The 27,331-nt window shown below is 40.6% G+C and overlaps 3 protein-coding genes across 7 annotated transcripts in view; 2 read left to right on the top strand and 1 right to left on the bottom strand.

The window, feature by feature from the left end:
• The first annotated feature begins 4,051 nt into the window (after positions 1 to 4,051).
• Positions 4,052 to 15,354, top strand: LOC129733999 (zinc finger protein 184-like). Of its 5 annotated transcripts, XM_055695675.1 has the most exons (4): positions 9,608 to 10,050; positions 12,213 to 12,593; positions 13,529 to 13,999; positions 14,461 to 15,354. In XM_055695675.1, the coding sequence occupies exons 3-4, from the start codon at positions 13,548 to 13,550 to the stop codon at positions 15,251 to 15,253; spliced, it is 1,245 nt and encodes a 414-aa protein (XP_055551650.1). In that variant the 5' UTR covers positions 9,608 to 10,050; positions 12,213 to 12,593; positions 13,529 to 13,547; the 3' UTR covers positions 15,254 to 15,354. The 5 variants fall into 5 exon arrangements, with proteins under 5 accessions (XP_055551649.1, XP_055551652.1, XP_055551650.1 ...); XM_055695674.1 differs by lacking the exons at positions 9,608 to 10,050; positions 12,213 to 12,593 and adding an exon at positions 4,052 to 4,420; XM_055695677.1 differs by lacking the exon at positions 12,213 to 12,593 and having other exon boundaries at positions 9,607 to 10,050.
• Positions 10,395 to 27,331, bottom strand: part of LOC129733993 (zinc finger protein 728-like) — a 49,428-nt gene continuing 32,491 nt past the window's right edge. Inside the window, exon 3 of the mRNA XM_055695665.1 lies at positions 10,395 to 10,580. Within this exon, the coding sequence (XP_055551640.1) occupies positions 10,538 to 10,580 (43 nt within the window). The 3' untranslated portion in view covers positions 10,395 to 10,537. The remainder of the gene's footprint in view (positions 10,581 to 27,331) is intronic.
• LOC129733998 (zinc finger protein 184-like) lies at positions 20,024 to 22,424 on the top strand. Its single transcript, XM_055695672.1, has 4 exons — positions 20,024 to 20,407; positions 20,654 to 21,136; positions 21,345 to 22,172; positions 22,284 to 22,424. Exons 1-3 carry the CDS (start codon positions 20,154 to 20,156, stop codon positions 22,138 to 22,140), a joined length of 1,533 nt encoding a protein of 510 aa, XP_055551647.1. The 5' UTR covers positions 20,024 to 20,153; the 3' UTR covers positions 22,141 to 22,172; positions 22,284 to 22,424.

Raw genomic sequence — 27,331 nt, 5'->3', positions numbered from 1 at the left:
CTTCGATGCCTGGAATCGAGGGGAGGTTAATACGATAGAAAGAATAGCACTTTTTAATCCCTAAAAGTACTCCTCCATATGGGGTGTCTCGATCAAGGCGAATAATATTAAAATCATGGAAGTTGAGATCAATATTTGAAGTAAGCCAAGTTTCACAAAGGGAAAATGCATCGCATTTGTTTTTATTTATCAAAACTTTAAACGAATCAATTTTTGGTAAAATACTTCTACAATTCCACTGTAAGACAGAGATAGAATCCTTCATATACGCAGTTGAATTAGGCATCGAAGGATACAATCGCTGCAAGGAGAGGCCATTGGGCAGTCAACTGCTTCAAAAATGATCTAACTGTTGGGAGGAATGCTGTAAGAAAAATTTTAATTGGATCGGGTACATAGAAAGTTTCAAAAATCCAGTCCACAATGTCAGAAAATTTCACTAATCCAGAGTTTGTTTCATCAACTGGGAGTGTAAAAGGAGCAACTGGGGTTTTAGATGTTCCTGGCAGTGCTGGGAACTCCTTCTGGGACTTTAAATTTGCCAGCCCAGGAGGAGTTTGCTTCGGTTTTTCCGCAGCACTGTTTGGTTTGTTTGTAACCTTCATTTCACTTTGAGAAATCTTAGGACCTTTTCTGGGAAGTTTAGGAGAGGAAACACTTTTCCTCTTTCTAGACTCCCCAGGATTGGCGTAAGACGCTCCCGCTGGTGAATCGTCAGAATCGGTTTCCTCAGAGGGCAACAGATCGAAGGGGTTCGAAGTAACGGGAGAAGTGGTAACGGTCTTCTTCAGCATGTCAGCGTAGGAACGCTTTGAACGCTCTTTGAGAGACCGTTTTATTTTATCCCTGCGCTGCATGTACACCGCACATGTCGAGAGCTCATGCAGATTTTCTCCGCAGTGAATACACTTTTCAGCGTTAACACTGCAAGAATCTTCCGCATGAGACTCCCCACACTTGCCACAACGTGCCTTATTGCAGCAGTAGGCGGCTGTATGGCCTAACTGCTTGCAATTCAGGCAGTTCATGACGCGGGGCACGTAGAGCCTCACAGGGAGACGAACCCGGTGGATCGAGACGTGGCTTGGTAGTGCAGACCCGGCGAACGTAACTCGAAACGAGTCTGACGGAGTGTATACTGTTTTGCCACCGATGATCGATGCTGACCGCAATTGCTTGCAGTCGAGCACCTTTACTTCGGGACACGTTTTGTTCTTAAAGCACCCTTTGGCACTTTGCAGTATACACTCGACGGACAGACTCGAATCGGTTATGACACCGTCGATCTCCACGTCTCGTGCGGGTATGTAAACGCGATACTCGCGTGTGAAGAGCTCAGAGCAAGCTATATCGTTGGCCTCTTTCAGGTTACCGACCACGACACGGAGCTTGTTAGGCCGGACCTTGGAAATTTCGGTCACGCCCTTGTACTCCTTCGTCAGGTCTTTAGAAATCTGCAAGAGGTTCAACTTTTTCGATTTCGGTCCTGCCTTTGGCCGAAAATAAACAGTATAGCTGCCCTGGGCTCCGTCTGGGTAAAGCCTGGGGCGAGGGGGGACTGAAGAATGAACAGGGGAGGGGGTAACAGAAGGGTCAGGGTCAGAGGGGTTCGGGGATGGTGGCGCGGGAGGCGAGGGATCTACATCCATCTTAAGTCTAGCGCACTAGCGCTGACAAGAACACGTACCTTTTTATTTCTCCCTTCCAGTAAGGTTGGTTGTCCGATCGTTCGAAGTAGCAGCCGTTACAGCCAGCAGCACCAATACAGCAGCACCAAACAGCCACCAGCAGCGAGCCAGGTGTGAGATCACTCCACACAGCGATACGACTCGCTGACACTGATGGCTTCTTCTTTTTCCTCGTTTGTGTCTCGTCCACTGCTGTAGCACAATCCAGCCAGCAGCCAAATCGGCTTACGCACCAGCTGGCAGTCACGATGCGAAACAGTTGCACAAAGGAACGACCTTGAACCCGGATTTATTTCACTCGACCAGGCAAACAATGCCAACACTTGTTCACACGTCTTTTGTTTTATACTCTATCGGACCGATCACCAAACACGTCCAGTACTGATGCGTGTTCGGCACAGAATGAAAAATTCGCTATTAGTTCGTAAGCAATTATCTGGCATCTCTTTCTCGGTTGCGTCGTAAATTGCGATGTCGTTTCTTTATTCCTCAGCAGATTTGCCCGAACACAGTGGAATAAAGAAATTCGCTATAAGAAAGTGATCTTTTATTTGCAAATTGCTATCCAGTAGCTTGTTTATCATCGCCTACAACTTTTCTGGTCTTCGTGGCCGGGAAGGGTGACCGTGCACCATTTGAAGCAGTTTCCGGTTGAAGAGAACTGACTGAAGAGAAGCATAATAGCACATACATAAGTCATTCGTAACACTCAGGAAAAAATCTCCCAAAAAAGTTGGTACAAAATGAACTACTCGAATGGTATCAAGCTCTGAACAAAATCATTGTTTGAGTAGTTTATAGAGCTTTCTAAGCGAGATCTTACCAATACAGGCTTATTCGAGTATCCTTATGAAATCGATTTGTTTTCAACCAAAAAATCAGCTGATATTCAATTTCGAAAAATATTTCACTTATGAATCCTAGTTTATTAGTGTTACCTGTTTTACCAAACTTTGTTCTAAAAGTCGGCTTACAACTTGAATGAAAGTTCGGGGCAGGAGAAAATTTTTTGTTCACACCAGCTTGTTGATTATTTGCAACCAAAAATAAGACTTCTATAAGTGAAATCGAACACTCATACTAACGCAGATAGAAAGGTCTATGAATTACGAAAGGCAAAATATTTCGTAAGGCAGAATCACAAAGAGAACGTATGGCAGAATCACAAAATGGCAGATTCAATTTCGGTTTCGTACTTTACTAACATTGTATCATCTATTTTCCCTTTACTAGCACACACTCGCGGCCTTTGGCCGACTCTATTGTCCAAGTATATGCTGTCCTTACTAGCTACCGCTCGTCGGACCTAAATACAGGAAAGAAAACCTGTGTAAATAATCCTAGAAAACCAGTAGATCAGTCGTTTGTATGCGATGGGCCGCCGCTTCCGAAGGCGGGTCGACGGCCGGCTTTGTGCCGCCTCGGATCCTTGTCCTCGATTATGCGTCTTCGCCGCATGAATTGTTTTATATCAGCTATACCCAACAAGCCGTTGAGACTAGTGTAAACTATACCTAACATCGGAACATTACTCTCCGCGACGCCGTGAGAATCTTGAGGACCTGAGCCAAACCAGTTTGCGCATTTCGGATCTAATAATTAGGTTTGATTTGCACTTCCCGCCAAAACTGTGATTCTGCTTTTCGCGCCCTTCAAAATTCTGCCTTTCATATTTCCGCCTTTTGAAATATTCTGCCTTGTGGGTACGGTCCAGTGCCCTAGAATATCAATGTTTATTCATGAGTAGATGAATTGAATTAATCTCAGTGTCAGCACATTTATTCTCTGATGCAACTCAAGAACCTGTGTTCATTGCGACGGTGCATGAATATCGTTTCTCATATTCAATGACAGAACAGTGAAATGAAGATCAAAGGCCTCGTAATGATATTCAAAGAAGCTTCGGTGATTATTAATCCAAGCCGTGCAAATCTGTTAAGACGCTGTACACTGCCCAGTACAGTATAAATGGTCGAATAAGGTTAATTTTGATTTTTACTATTTTGATATGATTTTCATTTTTGACGATCAAAATATCAACACTTGTGTTAAAGTTTATCTTGTCGGTGTTCATCGGTTGTTTGGTATCATTAATATCAACGGTCGCATGGGTAGTATGATTATCAATATAAAGACGGCTGAAAATCGCTGCTTTTGAATATAATGACAGTGAATATTCTCAGCACTGGTACGGTCATAGAAGAGAACGATCGCTATCGATTAGTTTTGAACCTATATCGATTGTTTTCAGTTGTTGTCGTTTCATAAAGGTGCATAAAGAGTGGTTGATCGGGATGGCATTAATTCACAGTTGATCTTATTCGGAGTCATTTTTACATCTAGGTAAATAGTATGCTTTTAGCGTGCATGAAGGAGCAGGACATGTCTTTTGTTTACCTATTCGAGCCGCGAAAAACAATTATTTTCTGTGTTGTATTGTAAAACGTAACAATTAAAAGTTTGTTTTGTTTCGGATAAGTGAGTTGTGAAAGCGAAATGAAAGAATTCAGCCAAATAATGGAGGAAGGATTCACTTCATCAATAAAGGTAGAAGAGTTTATAATAACCGATGTCGTGACGACGGATGACGAAACTTCGCTCGCCAGCAGTGATCGGTGCTCCGGGGAACCGATTGTAACGAACGCCCTGAGGAAAAGGTCAAGGGTGACGGACAGCACCGATGAAGTTGAGAAAACAGCAGCTTGTGACGAAAATCCAACTCCTGTCTCCAGGTATTTTTGCTCACTTTTCCATAGGTTATAACCCTTATTCTTGTTTACGGCGTAGCACTTTCGTATGAAGCATCACTGATCAATTATGTATAATAATGAATAAATTTCAATTATTGTTTTTATATCCAATAAACGGTACGAGGTACAGAGTAGTAAACAACCAGAAACCGAATTTGGGGGGAAATTTAGATCTAGATCTCGATAGCAATATTTTAGAGAAGAATTTTCCTCTACAAAGTTACATATATGATAAAGCGCTTATTGCAAAATTATCTAAAATTATGGCGACCCAAATTTTCGATGAAATCAAGTATCTAGCTTTTTCATCTGTATGAATTGAAAAAAAGTTGTTCTACGATGCAGCTCTATTGTACAGATTATAGCAGCTCCATTAATTTAAGGCAACCTTGTACAAAAAAGATTACATAGATAAAAACAACACATTTTTCGCTCCAACTTTTTTATTTCAATGTTCACACTAAAATTGTACTCAAAGTTATAAATGTTTCTCGTTTAAAATATGCCCATTTTCATTTGTTTGTCGTTCTTTCTGGGGCAATCATAAACAATATCTCTTGGTCTCAATTTGAAGAGCACATTTGACAATTTATTTTTTTATATTTGAGTAATTGGGATGGCTGTTACCAAGTAAACCCCCCCCCCCCCCCAATTATCAAACCATCATAGAAACGCTTCTTGGTCTCCAAAATCCTCACTTTTGGTTCCATTTGCTTGATTAGTTCTCGACTGATGCAGAAATGCGTGTCTCATTTGTATGGGAGCCCTCTCTTCCAGAGGAGGAAGGGGTCTCAAATTATCATAAGAACCCTCCCCGGCTCCAAAAACCCCTACATATCAATTTTTACTTCAATCGGTTCAGTCAGATTTGTTTGAAAAGTGCACGTAGTTGGCTTTTAGTAATTTTTAGTTGTGAAAAAATGTATTTCGCTAAAATGTATTTCGCTAAAATGTAAGTATAGTATAGATACAAAATTAGTAACTGGCTCTAACGATACTTGTAATCATCAATACCCTTTTATCGTAATCCCTTGCCAGAAATTACCCGTAATAAAAATAACGAACAAAAAGATACAAAAATAAAAAAGAGCTCAATGTTTCAGGTGTGGTTTGACTGGAAATCAAATCTGAAGCGAAAACTAGCACATAATGAGCGAGAACGAAAGGCAGCTAGGGGAGGTCTGAGCAAAATTATAGAAATCACAACCCTTGAAGAAAGAGTTCTGCAAATAGCTGGATTAACCCCAGCAGTTGAAAGGATAGACTGTTCACATCGGGCTATTCAAAATAGAAACAGCGAAAAGTCGGAATCCCCACATCCGAACGAGGACGTCGAAGCAGCAGATGTTATTCCCGACGTGTCTCCTACCCTAGAGCCCGGAAGCACTTCTCGATTGAAAAAAAAGCGCTCATGCTGGTTGAGCAACAACAGCTTTTTCATGAGGATCTGCTGACAGTACTGAAACAGCAAACAAAAAAAATCGAAGATTTAGCATATTACAACAAACAGGTGGCAAAACGATTGCAAAAAATGAACAACTTACAGGCTGAGCAGCTGCAAGAACAGCGCCGACACAATCTGGCAATGGAGAAAATAGCCACGGAAAATTAAAAGTGAAGGAAGATTTCATTGATTTCCAAACAAAAAACATGTTTCCTCGACAAAATAAATAAGCTATATATATTAAGCATTATTCATTTTAAATGTATTATTTTAGTTTTTAAACTCAAATCTCCTTCCTGAATATTCCTAGCATTCCCAAACCATTTCATTGCTTCTGTTATCATGAACTTAGACAGCCTGAAACAACTCTTTTTCTTGAACGATTTCTAATCCTGCTGTTAGAGCGTGATAAAGACTGATGTCTCGAAAGAAAACATACTGTTAAGAGTAATAACTCATAATTAAATTTTAAACAAAAACTGTAATTTCAAATGATAAGATTTTCTTTCTAGGGTTAAAAGTTTGTCTCATGAATATGGTTACCATAAAAAACGTTAATTACTCAACAAAAATTGAAGTTTTTTGCAACGGTTTTAAGTTATAAGTTATTTTTATTTCATTTTCTCTTCGATAATCATTAAATAATCGTTACCGGCATAATACCGAAAGAGTATACTAAAAACAAAAATTTATAGAAGAATAAGAAGCTACGAATGCTTGTGAAATTTTTGTCCATATACTAATGTTTATTCAGAATCTTTTTTCTACATGTCAAACATTGTTAGATATTTTATTATTTTCAACTTTACAAATAATATATGATTATTTGCTGTCTTCTTAATACAGTGAATGTAATTGTTGGCAAATGAAAGAAAAACATATCAAGCAAAAAACAAAAATGAATTGTTTTCAACTTTTACTTCGTTGTAGTTGTTGATGACTACGATTGTTTTTGCTATTGATAAATGTAGTTCAACATATCTTCTTATATTTCCATATTAGTTAGTGTACCAATGTAACGGCTTCGAGATTATTTTCAGAGAATAAGGATATAATGAATTTTATTTAATATATAAATTTTGTTTATTTCCCGTGCAAAATGCGTTTCTTCCACCATTATAGGAAGCGCTGCAAAATTCACTGAACAATGTCAACATTAAGAAGTTTTCGAATCACAGATGACCTTCTGTTCTATGGTTTTATGCATATGTGATCTTTCGGTATTTCTACCGGTTCGGTACCAATAGTTAGTTCATTTAATGTATATTGAAATACATATTTGAGTTGAGTTCTATACTATAAATTTATGAAACCTCACTCCAGGGAATTATGACTTGGCGATATTGGTAGGATAGAAAGAGGCTCGGTATTGTAAAGCAGTAAGCTTGAAGGGTTAAGTCTCACAAGCACGGATATAAACGAAAAAAGCGTATCATTTACTTCAATAGTGATACTGGCCTATAATATGAAGTGCGGCATACAGAAAACAACTGGGCGATATCACAATAGATCAAATGTCTGTGGTCACAGTGATAAGTCCACACAGAGAAAAAAATGGACTATTTTGCTTCTTAATAGATGTTTATTAAATTGAAATTAAACGTGTGAATAAATTTTCACTTATTTGTATCTTATCTGGTCAACAATGTTGTAAAACGCTTGGGAAACAGACTTTTGATCCGAGGCCCTTGGGGACTTATCCAAAGTTTTGTAATTAAAGAACCAATCTAAGTGACTGAAGAACATCAGTCTTCTTGCGTTTCTTCGCTCTTGTTTAAAAAAATTTAAATTCTTTCAGTTTCTGTTTAATTTTTTTTTTTGCAAATTTTCTTCCTTTCTGCGTGGCCGCATCGCATAGTTTGAACGTTATCTAGACTTAAAATATAACAGAACTAGAAAACATTGTTAAATATACGGTAACAAAAAATGAAGTGTAATTGGTTGCACTGCAAGCGTTTTGTTTATCTTTACATGGCACATTTTTACCCACCTCGAATTTTTTTGTTGGGAATTTGATCAAGTAATTTTGCGTTGACTGCTGAATACTAAGATCAATCATGAGAAAAGAACTTTGTAGGTACGTAATATTATTATTAGGCGTGTATTAGGCATTTTATACACAGTTATTCTAATAGTGCAAACATCTGGAAGACAACTTGAAAACAAGTGCCATTCATGTAATAGTTATTGTTCGTTTAACCCATGCTATTGAAAAACATGTCCGGAACCAGGAAAAAACGAGTTGAAAAACAACTTCTTGCAAATGATATATTTTAAGTTGTTTTCTGTGCAGTTTTGATAACATAAATACAAGCTACGGACAAGCAGCGGCAGTTCAATATTGTGAGTTTCACTGAAACTTATTCGCCGCGCTATAAACCGAAATTCTGAAACCAAATGCCCTTCTTGGTTGCCGAATCGATTTTATTTTCCTCGGGACACTGTAAGCAACATCCAAGATTAAATCTACCTGTCTTGGCAACCCTTTCCAAAATCAAAACAAACTTCGATTCTGGCAGCACACTGGAGGCGGCGTCATGGGTGCCAGGTTTACAGATTACTCTAACAACAGATTGATATCATAATGCTTAAAACAGAAACCACGAAGTGAATAAATGATCCAGTAGATTTTCCTCTGGTGATTAGTAATCCTTTTTAGTCTCCACTGACTCCAGCAGCGATTTTTTCTAGGATTTTCCCGATTCTTTACCAATGAAGGTTGATGCAAATAAAAACAGCATACATCTGGCAATTCAACGCGGCCTTTGATTCAAGCGCGGTGTTTGGATTAGACCGCGTTCACTTTTGGGCAAATCTCTTAATAATCTATAGATCATTGCACGATGACGTCACAAAACAAGAAGAAGAAAGGGATTTGACAGATGTCGCGGGTTTGTTTACAGTAAAATTTTCGGCTCGAATAAAAATGCGGAAGTGTCTTGTTAAAAATTGCGTTTCCAAGAAGAAACTAAAAGATCACAGTAACGAGTTCGCGTAGGCGGAGAGTTTTCCCATCTTTCTCGTACTCGTATCATTCATTTTCACTCCTTTCACATAAAAAGTGAATGGAACACATTGTAAACAAACCCGTGGGAAGTGTCAGAAAAGTGAGGTTATTTTTGGTGTGCAATGATCTATGAGACACAATTTGGCCCTGACGACTCTGTTGATATTGGTTTGGTTTTTACTTGCGAAAGTGAAGGAGGGAAATATTTTTGCTTTTGTTTTCACACATAAATTGACAATTGCATGTGAGAATTCGCGTAGGTGCGAGCAGCCTTAAAAATCTCTTTTACTTGTGTCAGGGCCAATATGCTGGGGTTGTCGATATTCAAAAAAGAATTTCGATATTATGGACAGCATCGATATTGAGAGTGAATATTGGTATTTGAGTTCATTTTTATTTGTTTGGCTTTTAGTCTAGGACAGGACGTGACAAGTGGCTTCTAGTTATTCTTCTTTTCGTTCAAAATTGCCCTCATGAAACATTGTGAATTTTCTGCACGACGCTTACCAGTGTTTCCAAAAATGTTTAATAAAGAAAATATCAATATCAAGGTTTTCCTAAGTTCTGGTTTTCAATTTTAATTAATTCATTTGATAATGCTAGTTCATTAAATCTTCAATTGATTAAAAGATATATGTTAAATTTATTTGAACTAGCCATAATTTCAACTAATTTCGGATTCCTCTTGCTTTTCATGAAATGAATCTACTATTGTTCATCATACGTAGTTTCAAAAACATGAACGACATTTCGAATGTTGATTTTTATAGACATTACACAGTCTATTGTATGAAAAAGTTTCAAAAAATTGTTAAACCAAAAGCTGTTCATTCACTTGGTGAGCAAAAACAATGTAAACAAAAAATATCGATGGCTTTCGCAGCACGGCCAACCGTACAGACTAATAATAAAATTTAACAGTGCGCCTAATGAAATCAACCAATCAGAGAGGGCTTTCGCTTTGACAGAACTTTGGGTGATTTTTGGTTTCTCTTGTCACGTCCTGTCGTAGCTTTTAGTTAGCATTGTATATTCCGGCGAAGTGTTTGATATTTCATCTTGTCTCTTTGGTCACCGTACCGGTTGTTGATCGCTTTCCGCCAGTGTCTAAAAACACATATCCGGATGAGTCGCAAGCTGGCCAGGATAATGGGGCTATTGGTGAGGAAGCTGTGGCATATGTTTCAGCCATTGCTCCGGCTCTGTTGGCTGTTCTTATCCAAACCAATGATTGGAACGTGGAACGAGGATGAAACCCAAACAACAGCTTTTCAGGGAGCGATGGATTTCAATTCCTAAACGAATGATAGCACAATCTGCCAATAGTTTATCTGTACGTGTAGTACACGTAACAGTTGCATGTGATAATTTCAAGCTTCATTATTTATGTTAGGCTTGAATCACAAATTGTTGATTTCCTTCAGAATCCAGAAAAAAGAAACGCATTATAAAAGTGTTAGGATTTGGGCTTAGGCAATAATATAAAATAGAAACAAAATTTTAAAACATTAAGAATTTATTAACTTGCTGATCAGTACATAACAAATTTTGGGGTTACTGATTACTTTCTCACTCTACAGGATGAACATTTTTACCTGTACTTTTACGGGTCAATTTAATGTTGTTCAGCCATCACTTCTCAGCTCAGTCAGTGGATGAATATGCATGTGCATCGCTCAGATAATTCAGATCTACAAGTATATTATTTAATTAGATATAAAGAAAACAGCTAACCACACTGGAATAAACCAGTGAGACTTATGTGCGTTTCAGAATGTTTCTGAATAAAATTACTTAAAAGAAAAATATACCTTGAGTTACATAAGCTGACTCCAAAATTCTTCGCTTAATGGTTTCAAGAAAACACGCACTTTTACGTGGTCATATGTCTGTCTCGACCTATTGTCAGCAACCACAATTTTAACGGTCGATGCTAGTCTTTCTGAGGGAACAGAACTGGAAGGTGCAGTAAGATATTTAAGTGCCACTTGTGAAAGAAATGGCATCATAGCTTTCATCTTATTCCAGTACATAATAGGGTTCACATTCTTATCCACCAAAGGGTGATCAAAATATAATTTAAGCTCACTAGGAAATCACCAGAGCCAGAGATTTCCATCCGAGATGCATTTTTCGTTTTTATGAGATTCTCGTGTAGAGCCCATAGAGATGCTGGATTTTGAGCTCATTTCTGCTCAGATGGCTGAAACATATCCTTTTTAAAAAAGATATTTTGCTTTATATATACATGTATGTATGTATATGTGTGTGTATGTTTTTTTTAAGGTGGCGGGGAAATCTGCAAACAGGCACCTGAGAAGAGAACTCAGGGTGTGGGGATGAGACTAGGGCAGAGATGCTGGGGTAGTTACACTCGCCCAGGCACCTACTGATCCCTGTCCCAACCCACTAAAACCCCTCCAGTTTCCAGCCCTGGTCTTCCCTGAACGACGGTTAAGTATTACGTCGGGGAGTGGCTTTTGTGCGTGATGCACCCTCTTTACTCTTATAACCTCCTAGCTAACTACCTGGAGACTGGTAATTAGCTACCACTGGCGTGTTGGTGGTTGACCCGCCCCACACGTTGCAGCTCCAGGACAATCTGAGAGGCGACCGCACAGACCGCGTTCCAGATGTTCGGGTCGTCGCACATCCTCCGGACTAGATTGTCCGGAGTAGTGTCAGGCCCGCTCACAGCCATCATGTCGCTCCTCGCTCTTACGAAACAGGGGCATACGAAGAAGACATGCTCCGCAGTCTCCTCCTCCTCCACGCACTCGTGACACATGGGGGACACCGCGTGTCCGAACCTGTGCAGATATTGCCTGAAACAACCATGGCCTGACAGGATTTGTGTCAGGTGGAAGTTCACTTCACCATATCGTCTCCCGACCCTGCCGGATATCTCCGGTATAAGTCGGTGCGTCCATCTGCCCCTTGTGGAGTTGGACCATTCCCGCTGCCAGCGGAGCATCGAGAATGACCTTCTGGTACCTCGTATGCCCCTTGTGTCACGTTGGTCGAAACACTCTCTGTCCTCCTTGATGGCGATGCTGATAGGCATTATGCCGGACAAGACACAGATTGCATCGTATGACACCGTACGATACGCACTTGCAACTCTCAGGCACATGAGCCTGTAGGTAATTTCCAGTTTACCACGGTAACTGTTAGTACGTAGCGCTCTGGACCACACTGGCCCACCATACCTAAGTATGGACGAAACCACGCTGGCAAGAAGTCTTCGCTTGCTGCCATAAACCGCTGAGCTATTGGACATCATATGAGATAGTGCTGCAATAGCCGATGAGACCCTCTTACAGGCATAGTCGACGTGACTCCCGAACGTGAGCTTGTCGTCCACCATAACCCCCAAGAGCTTCAGGGATCGCTTCGAGGTGATGGTGCAGTCTCCGACTCTGACCACCGCCTGTTGCTCCGATTTACGGTTGTCCACAACCGTGACCTCCGTCTTATGATGCGCGAGCTCCAGTTTCCTGGAGCGCATCCAGTCCTCGACCTTGCGTATACAGTGCGCGGCCGTCAACTCTACCTCCTCGATAGACTCGCCGTAAACCTCCAGCGTTATGTCGTCAGCAAAGCCGACGATCACAACCCCTACAGGGAACTTGAGTTTCAACACTCCGTCATACATGACATTCCACAACACCGGGCCCAGGATAGAACCTTGCGGAACTCCTGCGGTAATTGGGACGCACTTCTGACCCTCCTCAGTGTCGTAAACAAGTACTCGATTCTGGAAATAATTTTCCAGAATCTTGTACAGCGACACCGGTACATGTGTGTGTGTTTATATGTGTGTGTATGCGTGTGTGTGTGTGTATGCGTGTGTGTGCGGTTGTGTGTGTATGCGTGTGTGTGTGTGTATGCGTGTGTGTGTGGTTGTGTATGTATGTGATTGTGTATGTGGGTGTGGTTGTGTGTGTGTGCGCGTTATCTCGACTGCTTGTTCTGCATTCCTGCATTTCATTCGTAATTTAGAAGCCAAGCTGTCTATAACAGAAGCTGCAATTTGGGCAGAATGAAAGTGAAGTTTTTCAAAACGGGGATCTAAGATTGTTGCTTTGGCTAGTATCTTATTTCATTCAAATTCAAGAAGCCGTTCTTCGATTCCCTTTATGAGCGGTTGTTTCATCATATTTCCAGGATCTGAGGTTACTTTCGCTGCATGCAAACGTTGCAATAATAGCACATACATAAGACATACGTAACACTCAGGAAGAAATCTTCCAAAAAAGTTGGTACAAAATGAACTACTCGAAAGTACCAACCTCTTTAAAGAAAACCTCTGTTTGAGTTGTTTTTGAAGGCAGTGTTCCTGCGCAGCCCTGGATTTGTCTCGTTCCTACTCGAAAAATGCTGCATTGATTTTGTAAATAACTTTTTGACAGTTCCTTGTGGGATTTTCTTTGGGGCTCGATAAGGCCGAGAAAAAGAAAATTCATTTTGTTCATTATTTATCGAGCAGTTTGACAGGGCGAGGTACGGAGTACTATGGGGCAACGTGTACCAGAAAAAAACGCCAGTGTTACGTATGTCTTATGTATGTGGTACAGCCGTAAACAAGAATGAAGGTGTATATAACTGTGGATTATTCAATTCACAAATTTTTTTGCAGCAACTGTGACGATTCGAAAATGCACAATATCGATGTTGATCATCCGCGGAAAAAGTACGCTTGTGAATTCTGCAACATGGAACTGAGCACGGAATTCCGGTTGGTGGAACATAGGAGAATTCATACCGGGGAACGACCCTATGCGTGTGATATCTGCAGTAGCACATTCCGCACAGCTAGACTTTTGCAGTACCATAAGCATGCTCACCAGGATTTTGAGTGTGACATATGCAAGCGATGTTTTACCTTAAAATCACATTTAATGTCCCACATGAATATTCACCGCACAGATTGGCCACATAAATGTCCAATTTGCGAGAGAAGATGCGCTAAAAAGTGGCATCTCGTAGCTCATATGTTCATTCACAGTGATGCACGGCCCTTCAAGTGTGACAACTGTGACGCGTCATTCAAGAGTCGTGATGTTCTAAAAAGACATATGAAGACCCACAAGGTCAAGCCCTTCCCGGGGTAAGTATTTAAGCAAATCATGAATAAGTTCATTCGCGGACTCCGAGTTTAAAATGTTTACAAGATAACTCTAGCCCTACTCTGCTTTGAAGGTTTAATTTAGGTTGATACAAAACTTTCTTTGCATTTAAAGAATGTTAAAAATTACAGTTTATTTCTAAGTAGAATCAAACGAGGAAATGATGAAATGAGAGAATATTTCCAATTTCTTCAATTACATCATTAGTAATATTTTGCATTGAAGAATGCAGAAATGATGGCTCCCATATTGAACTTTTAATTCATCGCAAAAAAGTGGATGAAACATGTATAGTTTCACAAGCTTTTGCTATCGTCCCTATTGATGAATCAAACTTAATTTTAAGGACAATATAAATACATATGCTGAAAGCAAAAAGAACTCGAAACTTTTGCGAATTTAACAAACTGATTGTGACCCAATTATATTATGTTTTTTGCAGCAACATCGAAAGTTCAGAGGCAAACCGGACTGATAACAGCCAAAGCAATAGATCAGCGAAATTCACCTGCGACATATGCGGCAAACAGTACCAGACACTAAGACCACTTCATTTACATCTGAAGCTCCATCAAACTGACAACACAAAATACCTGCACGAGTGCACGATTTGTGGTAAGGAACACCTGAACAGATCATCACTTAATAGCCATATGGTTTGGCATACTGCAGAACGGTCTCTCGATTGCGATATTTGCGGTGCATCATTTAAAACAGCTTCAAATCTGAATTACCATAAGAAAACACACAGTTCCGAGAGACCGCATGAATGCAAAATTTGCGGAAAAAGGTTTCTTGTTCCTTCCGCGCTAAAGCAGCACTTGTTTCACCATACTAATGCCCGGCCTTTTAAGTGCAATATTTGCGGTCAATCATTGAGTACAAAATATACTCTTAGAAATCATAAACAAATGCATAATTTAAATCGTGAGACCATTACATCCGAGCAAAATCTTGTGACGCAAGTGGATGCGCACACTGAAGAGAAACTTTTCAAGTGCGATATTTGCGTTTTTTCCTATAAAACAGCTAATGGTTTGAGAAAACATAAGGAAAAGCACACCTCGGAGAGTCCGTTCAAGTGCGAAATTTGTGACAAAAGATATATATTTTCTTACAGCCTGAGGCAGCACATGCTTGGACACACAAATGAACGGCCGTGTAAATGCAATAGTTGCGGCTTATCATTCAAGAGATCTCATCATCTGTGCGCTCATGAAAAAAGGCACACTTGAATTTTCTCCTTGATTCGATAGTTGGATAAAATTGACTACAACAAAAAAAAGCAGCGGTTCTTTTTTTGGAAATAAAATCAGCCTTAAAGTTTCACAAATAATCTACATCATTCATATTCGTCACATTCTCTGCTAGAACTAGACGACTTATGTTTCCCTCACAAAATGCTGCATTGCGGTGACGATGCCGGAGTTTATGAAACATCTGGCTCATTAGCCTAATGCTTTCTCCCAAGGCGATCATTTCGTTCACTTCACCTTCCAGAATCACTGAGTCCGAAGAACATTCCTCATTAACCGTTATGTACTCGGCAATTTTAACACACGTAAGTACTCGGCAGGGTACCCGGGTACCCACCAAAATGAAATGCTTCTTGCTCGTTGAATAGGGTTGTTTAGCTACTCACGGATTTTCGTTTTCTATATATCATCTGAAAGAGTGTAATTTTCTGAGCAATACGTGATATTTTAAAACTTTATATCATTATTCTTCGATTTTTAAATAAAGAATAAAAATTCGCTCTAAATCGCTACAATGACAGTTGGTATATGGGCGAACCACATACATAAGACATACGTAACACTCAGGAAGAAATCTTCCGAAAATGTTGGTACAAAATGAACTACTCGAAAGTATCAACCTCTGTAAAAAAACCTCTGAGTAGTTTATGGAGGTTGTGTACCTGCGCAGCCCTGCATTTGTCTCGTTCCCACTCGAAAAATGCAGCATTGATTGTGTACACAACTTTTTGACAGTTTCGTAAGGGATTTTGTTATGGGCTCGAGTAGAGCCGCTATGAAGAAAATTCATTCCGTTCATTTTCGTCGAGCAGTTCAAACTGGTGTTGGTACCGGGTGATGTGGGGCAAAGAGTACCAAAAAAAAGTGTTACGTATGTCTAAGTATGTGGGCGAACCACATACTTAGACATACGTAACACTCAGGAAGAAATCTTCCAAAAAAGTTGGTACAAAATGAACTACTCGAAAGTACCAACTTCTGTAAAAAACCTCTGTTTGAGTAGTTTATGTAGGTTGAGTACCTTCGCAGCCCTGCATTTGTCTCGTTCCCACCCGAAAAATGCAGCATTGATTTTGTAAACAACTTTTTGACAATTTTTTAAGGGATTTTGTTATGGGCTCGAGTAGAGCCGCTATGAAGAAAATTCATTCTGTTCATTTTCGTCGAGCAGTTCATACTGCTGTTGGTACCGGGTGATGTGGGGCAAAGAGTACCAAAAAAAAGTGCTACGTATGTCTAAGTATGTGGGCGAACCACATACATAAGACATACGTAACACTCAGGAAGAAATCTTCCAAAAAAGTTGGTACAAAATGAACTACTCGAAAGTACCAACCTCTGTAAAAAAAACCTCTGTTTGAGTTGTTTTTGAAGGCAGTGTACCTGCGGAGCCCTGCATTTGTCTCGTTCCTACTCGAAAAATGCTGCATTGATTTTGTAAATAACTTTTTGACAGTTCCTTATGGGATTTTCTTTGGGGCTCGATGAGGCCGAGAAAAAGAAAATTTATTTTGTTCATTATTTATCGAGCAGTTTGACAGGGCGAGGTACGGAGTACTATGGGGCAACGTGTACCAGAAAAAAACGCCAGTGTTACGTATGTCTTATGTATGTGGGCGAACTGTCATTGTAGCTATTTCGAGCAGTTTTAAATCGTGATATAAAGTGCAAAGGACAACGATAGAAATTTTTTTTAAATCTGGTTTTTCTTAGAAAATGCAGATCTTTCAGATATAAAAAACTGATATAGCTTAACAATCCACACGCTTAGTTTCTTTTACCGAACTCAGCAATCTTTTTAACGAGTTCTCAACAGCTGAGCCATCAGCAATCTGTTCAGTAATTTATTTGCTTGACGAGTGTTCAGTAGTTTTTCATTCCTTCTTTGTACAGCGAAGAGAAAAATAAATACGACCATTGTGAAAGCTGCTATTACTACCGTTAAATAATTTTATAAAGGTATTTCGGATTGTTTGGATCGATTATACTGGTGTTCCCAGCAGGTTTTTCTAAGTAAAAACTTGATACGTTTAATGTTATGATGAATACAGGCTTTTTATTGCAGGCTTCTAGTAAACTGCTCTCCTGTGGTGGAAAAATTTCCATATGCTGACTGAAATGATTTGCATTATCTCAGTCGTAATAGATAGAATCTTGGGTGAAATCATTGCTGCGGATGTGCCATGATATGAAACATTCAACTAAAATACACAAATACGTACATATTTGATAAATAACAACTTCCTGAATAGGAGCGGGGGCCTAGTGTGGTTGGTAACGTCTTTGCCAACCACGCTCGACGCCTGGGTTCGAAACCCACCGCCGACATAGGTGTCGATGGTTGTGAGGTGGCGTGATCCACTCATTACCAACCCAACTGGTCTAGATTCAATCCTAGCCGACACCGGGAGATTTTCTGAGGCGAAAAATCTCTGGGATCACGCCTTCCATCGCATGAGGAAGTAAAGCCGTTGGCGCCGGTCCGTTAATAAAAAACGGGTCGTGAGTTAGGGTCCTGGGTGTGGAGTCGCCTCCCTGGGCGTCGGTGATTGGCCACAACAGTGGCGGAACTAGACCGACGGAAAATAAGCGAGAATAAAAAAAAATTCCTGAATAGATCGCGTACTTCCACGTCGTTTTCTTGTAGATTCGAAAGTACATTTTAATGTTTTTTTTTGAAAATCACACGCGAAACACTTTAAAAACTCAACTTCGAAACTCTGAATATTTGCGAAATGACGGACTTTTGATGTTTCGTTTTGACAGATGATATTTTTTCAAATTTACTGAACATGAACGTAATAAAAATTACTGAACAATTAAAACGAGAATAAGTGTGCAATTCTTCCGAAAAACTAACATCCGAATATAGTCGTCGTTCGATAACTGCAACATGTTTACATTGCAGTTATCGAATGCCGTTCGATAACTGCAACACTTGACACATGCCAAAATTTAGAGGGGAGTCCGTCACTACCATTTCTGTTTTCAATGATGTCGATATGTATTTTTTTAATGAAATAGTGGCAAAAATAGCAGAAAACTAAAATAGACAAGCTATTCGATTAATCAATTTGATATTCATATTTCCGCATCATAATTTATTGCGTTTTAGTTATTACTTTACATAACTAACATGTAGGCGAAGATAAAGTTCATCACTACAATAGACCATTTTACGAGACGTTTCTGAACTCAATTCATAACTGAAATTTTGACAGAAAGCTCGGAACCGCTGACATAACGCAAGTAAAAGCAACATCAATGTCAGCAGGATCCGTGACACCTGTCAGTTCGTAAAATGGTCTATATAACGCTCGGTCACAAAGTATTGTTTGTGATCTACTATGCACTGCCTCGCTGAGTAGTGAAAGCTAGCCAAACAATGCACAAAGGATTTTTTTCTCTTATAATACTTACGAAAAGTGAATCACATAACATGGTGATTTTGCTTCATTGATTAATAGTGGAGATCTATAATCTCCCATCTAGAATGAAGAGACAACAAGTAAACGAAATCGAAAGAAATTAAAGAGTCCTTTTGAAATATTTTTAGAGATTCAACAATTTTCATTTTCGAATGCATTCAGAATCCCCCCGCGAGATCTGCCACTTCAATGTCAAATGTGACTTTGACATCAGATTTGACAGATCGACAAAAACAATCAGGGATACCAAATGTGCAGATTTGTCTGCAAAACGCAGATTTTTGGAGTCCGTGTGCAGATATTTATTAATTTGCAGATATTTGCAGTTTTTCCACGGTTTCTGCAGATTGTTGTCAGAGTCTCCTTATATTTGCGCAGATTTTCTTAAAATGTGTGCAGATTTTCACAGACTTTTGCCTGCGCGAGCGAAATTTTTTCGGATCACGGATAGATTTTTTTCAGATTTCGAGCACATTTTTCCGGTTTTTCGAGCAGTTGCAGACATTTTTCAAAAACATCTGGCATCTCTGAAAACAATATCGCACGCTTAGCCTTGGGGCCAGCGTTGCCAGGTATCCAGATTTAGCTGGATTATCCAGATTTTTGAACATGTATCCAGGTAGACAGCTTTGATGTCCAATTATCCAGATTTTTCATGGATGATCCAGATTTTATCCAGATTTTATTTTCTCTGTTCCGCAAAAAGGTCATCACTTCAATTTTGGCGCGAAATTTTGCAATTTTGTCACCACAAATTTTGCGTACCCCAAGACTTTTATTCGAAAAATTAACCTTTCACCCCACGAAATGACTGCCAGATTTTTTCCAGATTTTTATTTTGCCTTTTCCAGATTTTTGAAAAAATGACCTGGCAACGCTGCTTGGGGCTAATAGCGGTCTCGATCAACTAGAGATTAGTTGAGAGAATTCGTTATCGATATTGTTTTTGGCACATTTTGTATGTGTCGAGAAAATTTCCAACTCGAAAAGATCCTCGACTCGATCGGGAATCGAACCCGATATCACAACCGTGTGGGAGAGCTAGCCGACCGACATCGCTAACCACTGAGCCACGGGGACCACGGGGATTTGACAGATTGCGGTCCGATAACTGCAAAGTTGTTGCAGTTATCGGTCTTGCAGTTAAAAAGCGTTGCAGTTAAAAGTCTTGCAGTTATCGAACGGCGACTGTACTGGTATTCAATTAATTCATCATTGATTCACAGCTCCTAGATTCACAGTTGATATTATTCGGAGTAGCTTTGAACATCAAGGTGAACAGTATGCTTTTAGAGTGCATGTCATGTTTTTGTTTACTAGTTCGATTCGGAAAAAAGGAAAAAAAGTGAATTTTCTGTGTCGCATCGTGAACCTGGAACAAATGAAAAATTACACAGCCCGTATTACAAATTAAAAGATTATTTTGTTACAAAATCGTGTTTGTAAGCGGAATGGAGGAATGCAGTCTTATAAAGATGGAAGGATTGACTCCAACAATAAAGACAGAAGAGCTTACAATATTTGACGCTGAGACCATAGAAGAAAACATTCCGCTCGCTAGCAGCGAACGGTGCTCTGGTGAACGGATTGTAACGAACGCTCTGAGAAAAACTACAACTCATGCGAAACAAGAACCTTCGACGGACATCACCGATGAAGTTAAGAGTGCAGCAGCTTGTGACGAAATTCCAGCTCCGAGCTCCAGGTAAATTTTTCGTAGAATTCGTATTAAAAATTTTCAGTCACAATTTTATTTAATTATTAAGGTTTAAACCATTCTCAGTTTCCAGTCTGGAAAAAGTTTAAATCCTCATAATATCAAATTTGTGCTTAAAACTCTCTTAGAACCAATAAAAAATATCAGATAATAACAACACGGGTTTGAGGGTCACAAAAGCAAATGATTCTAGAATGAATTGAAGATAATGAAAAAAACGGTTCTTTTTTGCAGTAATTCTGACGATTCGGAAATGCATAATACCGATGTTAGTGATCATCCGCGAAAAAAGTACGCTTGTGAATTCTGCAACAAAGAATTAAGCACAAAATACATCTTGGAGGATCATAGAAGGCTTCATACCGGGGAACGACCTTATGCGTGTAAAATCTGCAGCAGAACATTTCGCACAGCTAAAACTTTACAGTACCATCAGAATGCTCATACAGGATACCGGAATTTTGAGTGTGACATATGCAAGCGATGTTTTACCCTAAAATCGGATTTATCGTCCCACATGAATATTCACCGCACAGATTGTCCTCATAAATGTTTGATTTGCGATAGAAAATTCGGTACTAGTTATCATCTCGTGGATCATATGCGCACCCACAGCGATGCGCGACCCTTTAAATGCGACATCTGTGACGCATCATTCAAGAGAATAGGTATTCTTCAAAGACATATGAAGATCCACAATGTGGAGCCTTCCCCGGGGTAAGTTTTTACATGTTTAATGTAGCGAAGCATGAGTTAATTTTTTTACGTAGATTGATTTATGTGTTATGTACTCTGCCTTCAAGGTTTATTTTAATGTTTGCGGTAACAATTTTGATACGAGTTTAGGTATCAAAAAAAGATAACAAAGTACTTTCTCGAATCTGACAAACTAATTGTTAACCAATTTATTCTATTTTTTCTGTAGCAGCAAAACAGAGCGTTCAGAGGCGAACCGGACTGAGAATAGCCGAAGCAATGGATCGGCAAAATACACCTGCGACATATGCGGCAAACAGTACCTTCAAATGAGACTGCTTCACTTACATCGAAAGCATCATGAAACTGACAACACAAAGCTGCACGAGTGCACGATTTGTGGAAAAGCAAATCGGGATAGAGCAGCACTCATAACGCACATGGTTTGTCATACTGAAGAACGGTCTTTTGATTGCGATATTTGCGGTGCATCATTTAAATCAGCTTTACATGTAAGAATCCACAAGAAAACGCACACCTCCGAGAGACCACATGAATGCGAAATTTGCGGAAAAAGGTTTATAGTTCCCTCCACGCTAAAGCGGCACTTGTTTCACCATACTAATGCACGGCCTTTTAAATGCAATATTTGCGGTCTAGCATTGAGGTCAGAATATAGTCTACGAAATCATAAACAAATGCATAATTTTGACCGCGAGAGCATTACATCCGAGCAAAATCTTGTGACGCATGTGGATGCGCAAACTGAAAAAGAACTTTTCAAGTGCGATATTTGCGTTTTTACGTATAAAACAGCTAATGGTTTGAGAAAACATAAGGAAAAGCACACCTCGGAAAGTCCGTTCAAGTGCGAAATTTGCGACAGAATATTTCTATTTTCTTACAGACTGAGACAGCACATGATTGGACACACAAATGAACGGCCGTTTAAATGCGACAGTTGCGGCTCATCGTTCAAGAGATCTCATCATCTACGCGCTCATGAAAAAAGGCACACTTCATAGTGCACTGTTTACTCGGAAGAAAGACCACATTGGTAAGACAAGAACTTTTTTACTGGTGCATGTTAGGATTACGTAGAGTAAGCCATGACTATTTGTGATTAATAAAACTTTTTCATTCTTGTTACACACGTCAACCGAACTAGACGTTCTTTCTTTATCAAGAAACAATAGGTTATAGGCCCTATCACTGTTTCGAACTGAATATCAGAAGACTGAAATGGCCTCTGGAAATCTAGTCGGATCAAGCTCTGTTCAATCCGTTTCAAGCTTGCCGGGAATCGAACGGCTATCGGGGAGAGAAAACTGGCCATCGTGGAAGTTTGCTGTACGAACTTATCTTGAATTGGAAGATCTCTGGATTGCCGTAGAACCGAAGTTGAAACAAGACGGAACCCCTGAAGCTGTAGATCCTGCGAAGGATCGGAGGGCGCGTGCGAAAATTATTCTCCTCCTGGAACCAGTGAACTATGTTCATGTTACGGAGGCGAAAACCGCACAAGAAGTCTGGGGAAACTTAGAAAAGGCTTTCGAAGATTCCGGTCTAGCCAGACGGATTGGTCTTCTCCACAAACTAATAAAAACCGATCTGCAAAGCTGTTCGTCGATGTCCGAGTATGTCAACCGGATAATTTCGACGGCCCACCAGCTCAACGGGATCGGATTTGTAATTGCGGACGAATGGATTGGTGCCCTGCTTTTTTGTGGTCTCCCTGAGGAGTACAGGCCAATGATAATGGCTCTGGAAAACTCCGGAATCCAGATAACTGGTGACGCAATATAGACAAAACTGCTGCAAGAACTGCAAATTCCCACGTCGGATGCGGCGTTGTTGTCAAAGGGAAAACGTAACCATGGCCATGGCACGCACTATTATGCTGGAAACCAGAGTCGTGGTAACCACAATCAGCCCACCAATCAGTCAAAGCAATCCAACCATCCGAAAGGACCAAAGTGCAGAAAGTGTCAAAACTATGGGCACATTGCAAAGGATTGCAGAAATATAAAGAAAGGAGATGCCTTTTGCACCGTCCTGTCGACTTTTAAAGCGGTCAATGATGCTGATTGGTATTTTGTCTCAGGAGCTACGAACCACATGACACCTGTCTGCGACGAAAAATTTAAAATTCCGGTGAACGACGTTCAATACATCCCGATGTTATCAGTAAATCTCCTCTCAGTCAACAAGATAGTAAGTAGGGGGTATATGATGGTTTTTAACAACGCCGGTTGCAAGGTGATAAACTCAAGCGGTGGCGTAGTGGCAACGGGACGTCGTGAAGATGAACTTTTTAAGCTGGAGCAGCGTGCACAAACTGGACCTGGCAAAGCATTGGCGAGTTCACTGAACGAATCTATGGATATTTGGCATCGGCGAATGGGACATCTCAGCGAGGCAGCACTGAAAAAGCTAGCAAGCGGTCTAGGAAGTGGTATTGTTTTGAGTACCAATCAGATTAAGGATTGCAGTGTCTGCGCCATGGGCAAGCAGTGTCGCTTACCGTTTGGAAATAAGAGTTCCCGTGCGAGAGAGCTGCTAGAAATAGTTCATTCAGATATCTGCGGATCAATGGAGATGCCGTCCATAGGAGGCAGTCGGTACTACATTGCATTCATACACGATAGATCACGACGAATGTTTGTTTATTTTTTGCGAACAAAGTCGGAAGATGAAGTACTAAAGGCATTTCAAAATTTTCATACGCTGGCGGAGCGCCAGACTGGACAAAAAATCAAAGTCATTCGAACCGACAATGGACTGGAATATACCAACAAGAAATTCCAGAGCTACTTGGAGAGGTTTGGTATTCGGCATCAGCGAACGAACGACTACACTCCCCAGCAAAATGGTATGGCAGAGCGTGCCAACCGGACGATCACTGAGCGTGCAAGATGTATGCTATTCGAAGGAGGACTGCAAAAATCGTTTTGGGCTGAAGCAGTTTCAACAGCCGTTTACCTCATCAACCGTTCACCAACTCGTGGCCATGACATGACACCCGAAGAATGCTGGAGTGGAAATAAACCAAATTTGTCACATGTGCGGATCTTTGGAGCAAAAGTGATGGTACACATCCCGAAACAAAAGCGTCGTAAGTGGGATCCCAAGGCATACGAATGCCGTATGGTTGGCTTCGACGAGGACACAAAGAAATACCGTGTCTATGATCCGCGGACGAAGAAGGTATTCAAAAGCCGTGATGTCACCTTTATTAACGAAGCTGATGTCGTTTCCCAAGTGTTGGAAGTCAATGATAGCACACCGATGGTTATCACACTGGATATTGAAGACACCGTATCGTTATCTCTGACTCCCGATAAAGTTATCAACGAAAATCCGATTACTGAGGATGCTTCGGCTGAACCAAGTGATGCGGATGAAAGCGATTGGGACGACGAAAACTATGAGGAAGCTGTAAGCAACATTAGCAGTTCTTCTATTGATACCGTGACAAATGTGACTGTGCTCCCACCGCGACAAACTTCAAATCCGCCTCAGTCACAGGCGTTGAGGCGCAGTGGTCGGGAGCACAAACTTCCAGGCAGGTACAATGACTTTGTTATATCGTGCAAAGGTGTGTCCCGTTCTAACTTTTACCAGAATCCTGCATCCGATGACATCGATCCAACACATCTCAATGAGGTAATGGATGAAGCAACCGCTGAGGCAAGAAAGTCATCCCTGGGTCCTGAGACGTCGAGCCAGTTCAGTGGTGTGGCTTCTCAGCAGCAGGAAAATGCAAGCGTGATTTTCGACGACCCAAGGACGCTTCAAGAAGCAATGTCTCGTGATGATGCCGACAAGTGGAAGTTGGCCATGCAAAAGGAGTACAACGCCTTAATTGACAACGGAACGTGGACGCTGACTGAACTTCCTAAGGGTAGGAAACTGATACGTTGCAAGTGGATATATAAAACAAAGTTGGCGGCAACGGGAACCTCGAGCGGTACAAGGCACGCCTTGTCATCAAAGGATTTTCGCAGCGAAAGGGGGTAGATTATGACGAAACATACTCCCCAGGGGTTCGTCACAGTTCGCTGCGATATTTATTCGCATTGGCAGCGAAGTACGATTTGGACATACAACAAATGGATGCTGTGACCGCTATCCTCCAGGGTGAATTGACGGAGGAAATATTCATGGAGCAACCCCCGCTAGTCGAAGACCGTCAATTTCCTACACTGGTGTGCCGACTAAACAAGGCACTATACGGTTTAAAGCAGTCAAGCCGCGTCTGGAACAAAAAGCTAGACCAGCTACTGAAGGACTTCGGGTTGACTCAGGCGAAGTATGACCCCTGCGTATACTATCGCATCCAAGCCCGCAGCATGATCTTCGTGGCTGTTTATGTCGACGATGTTATGATATTTTCAAACGATAGTGGTTGGACGGCGCAAACAAAGGTGTTCCTCGATGAACGTTTCCACATGAAAGATCTGGGCTCCGCGAAGAACTGTCGGGATCAGAATCACTCGCACCAAAGATGCCATATCCTTGGATCAAGAAGCCTACATCGAAGCGATGCTGGTAAAATTTAACATGGAAAATTCTAAGCCAGCAAAGGTACCAATGACTGACAGACTTAACAAGGACATGTCACCGAAAGACGAGCAAGAAGCAGGACAGATGGTCAATATTCCGTACCAGGAAGCCGTTGGAAGCCTGATGTATCTCGCTCAGTGCACTCGACCGGACATCTTGTATGCCGTCAATCATCTTAGCCGGTACAACTCTAACCCAGGGCCGAAACATTGGAGTGCTGTAACGGTGACAACACCATTACTGGTTATAGTGACGCTGACTGGGCAGCCGACATGGATGACCGAAAGTCAACAAGCGGCTACATTTTTACCCTACAAGGAGCAGCAATCTCTTGGTGTTGCAAACGGCAACCAACGATCGCTTTGTCGACATGCGAGGCAGAATATATGGCGCTTTCAGCTGCTGCGCAAGAAGCGTCGTGGTGGAAAGGACTGACAGCGCAATTTGAAAAGTGTGGTCCTATCACCATCAAATGCGACAACCAGAGCACGATCGCAGTGGCAAAGAACGGTGGTTACAATCCTCGGACCAAGCACATCGACATTCGTCATCATTACATACGAGATGCCTTGGAAAAAGGATTCGTCGCAATCAACTATGTTAATTCTGAAAATCAACTAGCCGATGGTCTCACGAAACTGCTGCAACGTGTAAAATTGGAAAAAAATCGTGAAGCCTTAGGAGTCCTAGCTTAAGGAGGAGTGTTAGGATTACGTAGAGTAAGCCATGACTATTTGTGATTAATAAAACTTTTTCATTCTTGTTACACACGTCAACCGAACTAGACGTTCTTCCTTTATCAAAAAACAATAGTGCAGAAGAAAACGCAAAAGTCCCTTTATAAGCAAAAATTAATCTCAAAGCAATAATGTTGCGGGTCAATTCGCTACTTACAAATTTTTTAGGGTATCTCTTATGTAGGAGGGTTTGTTTCTAGACGAGTTTTGTTCAGTTCTCACCATTATTGACTGCTTAAAATATATATTTCGGAGAAACTTCACACAGCAAAAAGTAGGAAAAAAAAGGAACTTGATCCGGAGAAATCACCTCTGTTGTTGACAATTTTTTGAATGACTGCTAGTCATTAGGCATAGGTTTTTTAATGGATATACAAAACGATATAGTACACTGAAAATAAATCGCACGCTAATCCCTAATGCTCTTAACATATGAATGTCAATAAACGAACCTAATCATTCTATTAAAAACAAAATAAATGTCGACCCATATCGAATTTTATTGGAATCCACGGTATTTTAACGTGTTTTGGCATTTGACCCGTGTAAGCATTGAAATCTGAGTGTAAAATGATTGATTTTGGTATGCTTGACATGGCAAACCGAAATGTAAGACACTTGATTTTGTGCTGTGAACTGAAATGCAAGTGTATTCCACTTAAACATGTAATGTTTCATCTATCAGCACAGAAGTAAGTGGAATCCACTTGACAGTAACGTGTCGTTTTTTTACAGTGTACGACTGCGACTGCACTGATAGTTTTCCTTTTTCGGATTGAAACGATGACATTTTTCATAAAACAAGCCTTCTTACTCCAAAGGCCGTACTTTGTGAGTGTAACAAAATAATTCAACCATTTCTGGAAGCTAGTTAGCACAAAAGTTAACGCTTACTTGAATTGTCGATTCTTTC

The sequence above is a fragment of the Wyeomyia smithii genome, chromosome 1, assembly GCF_029784165.1.
Source record: "Wyeomyia smithii strain HCP4-BCI-WySm-NY-G18 chromosome 1, ASM2978416v1, whole genome shotgun sequence".
Taxonomy (NCBI): Eukaryota; Metazoa; Arthropoda; class Insecta; order Diptera; family Culicidae; genus Wyeomyia; species Wyeomyia smithii.
This window is presented reverse-complemented; position numbering and strand designations above follow the sequence as displayed.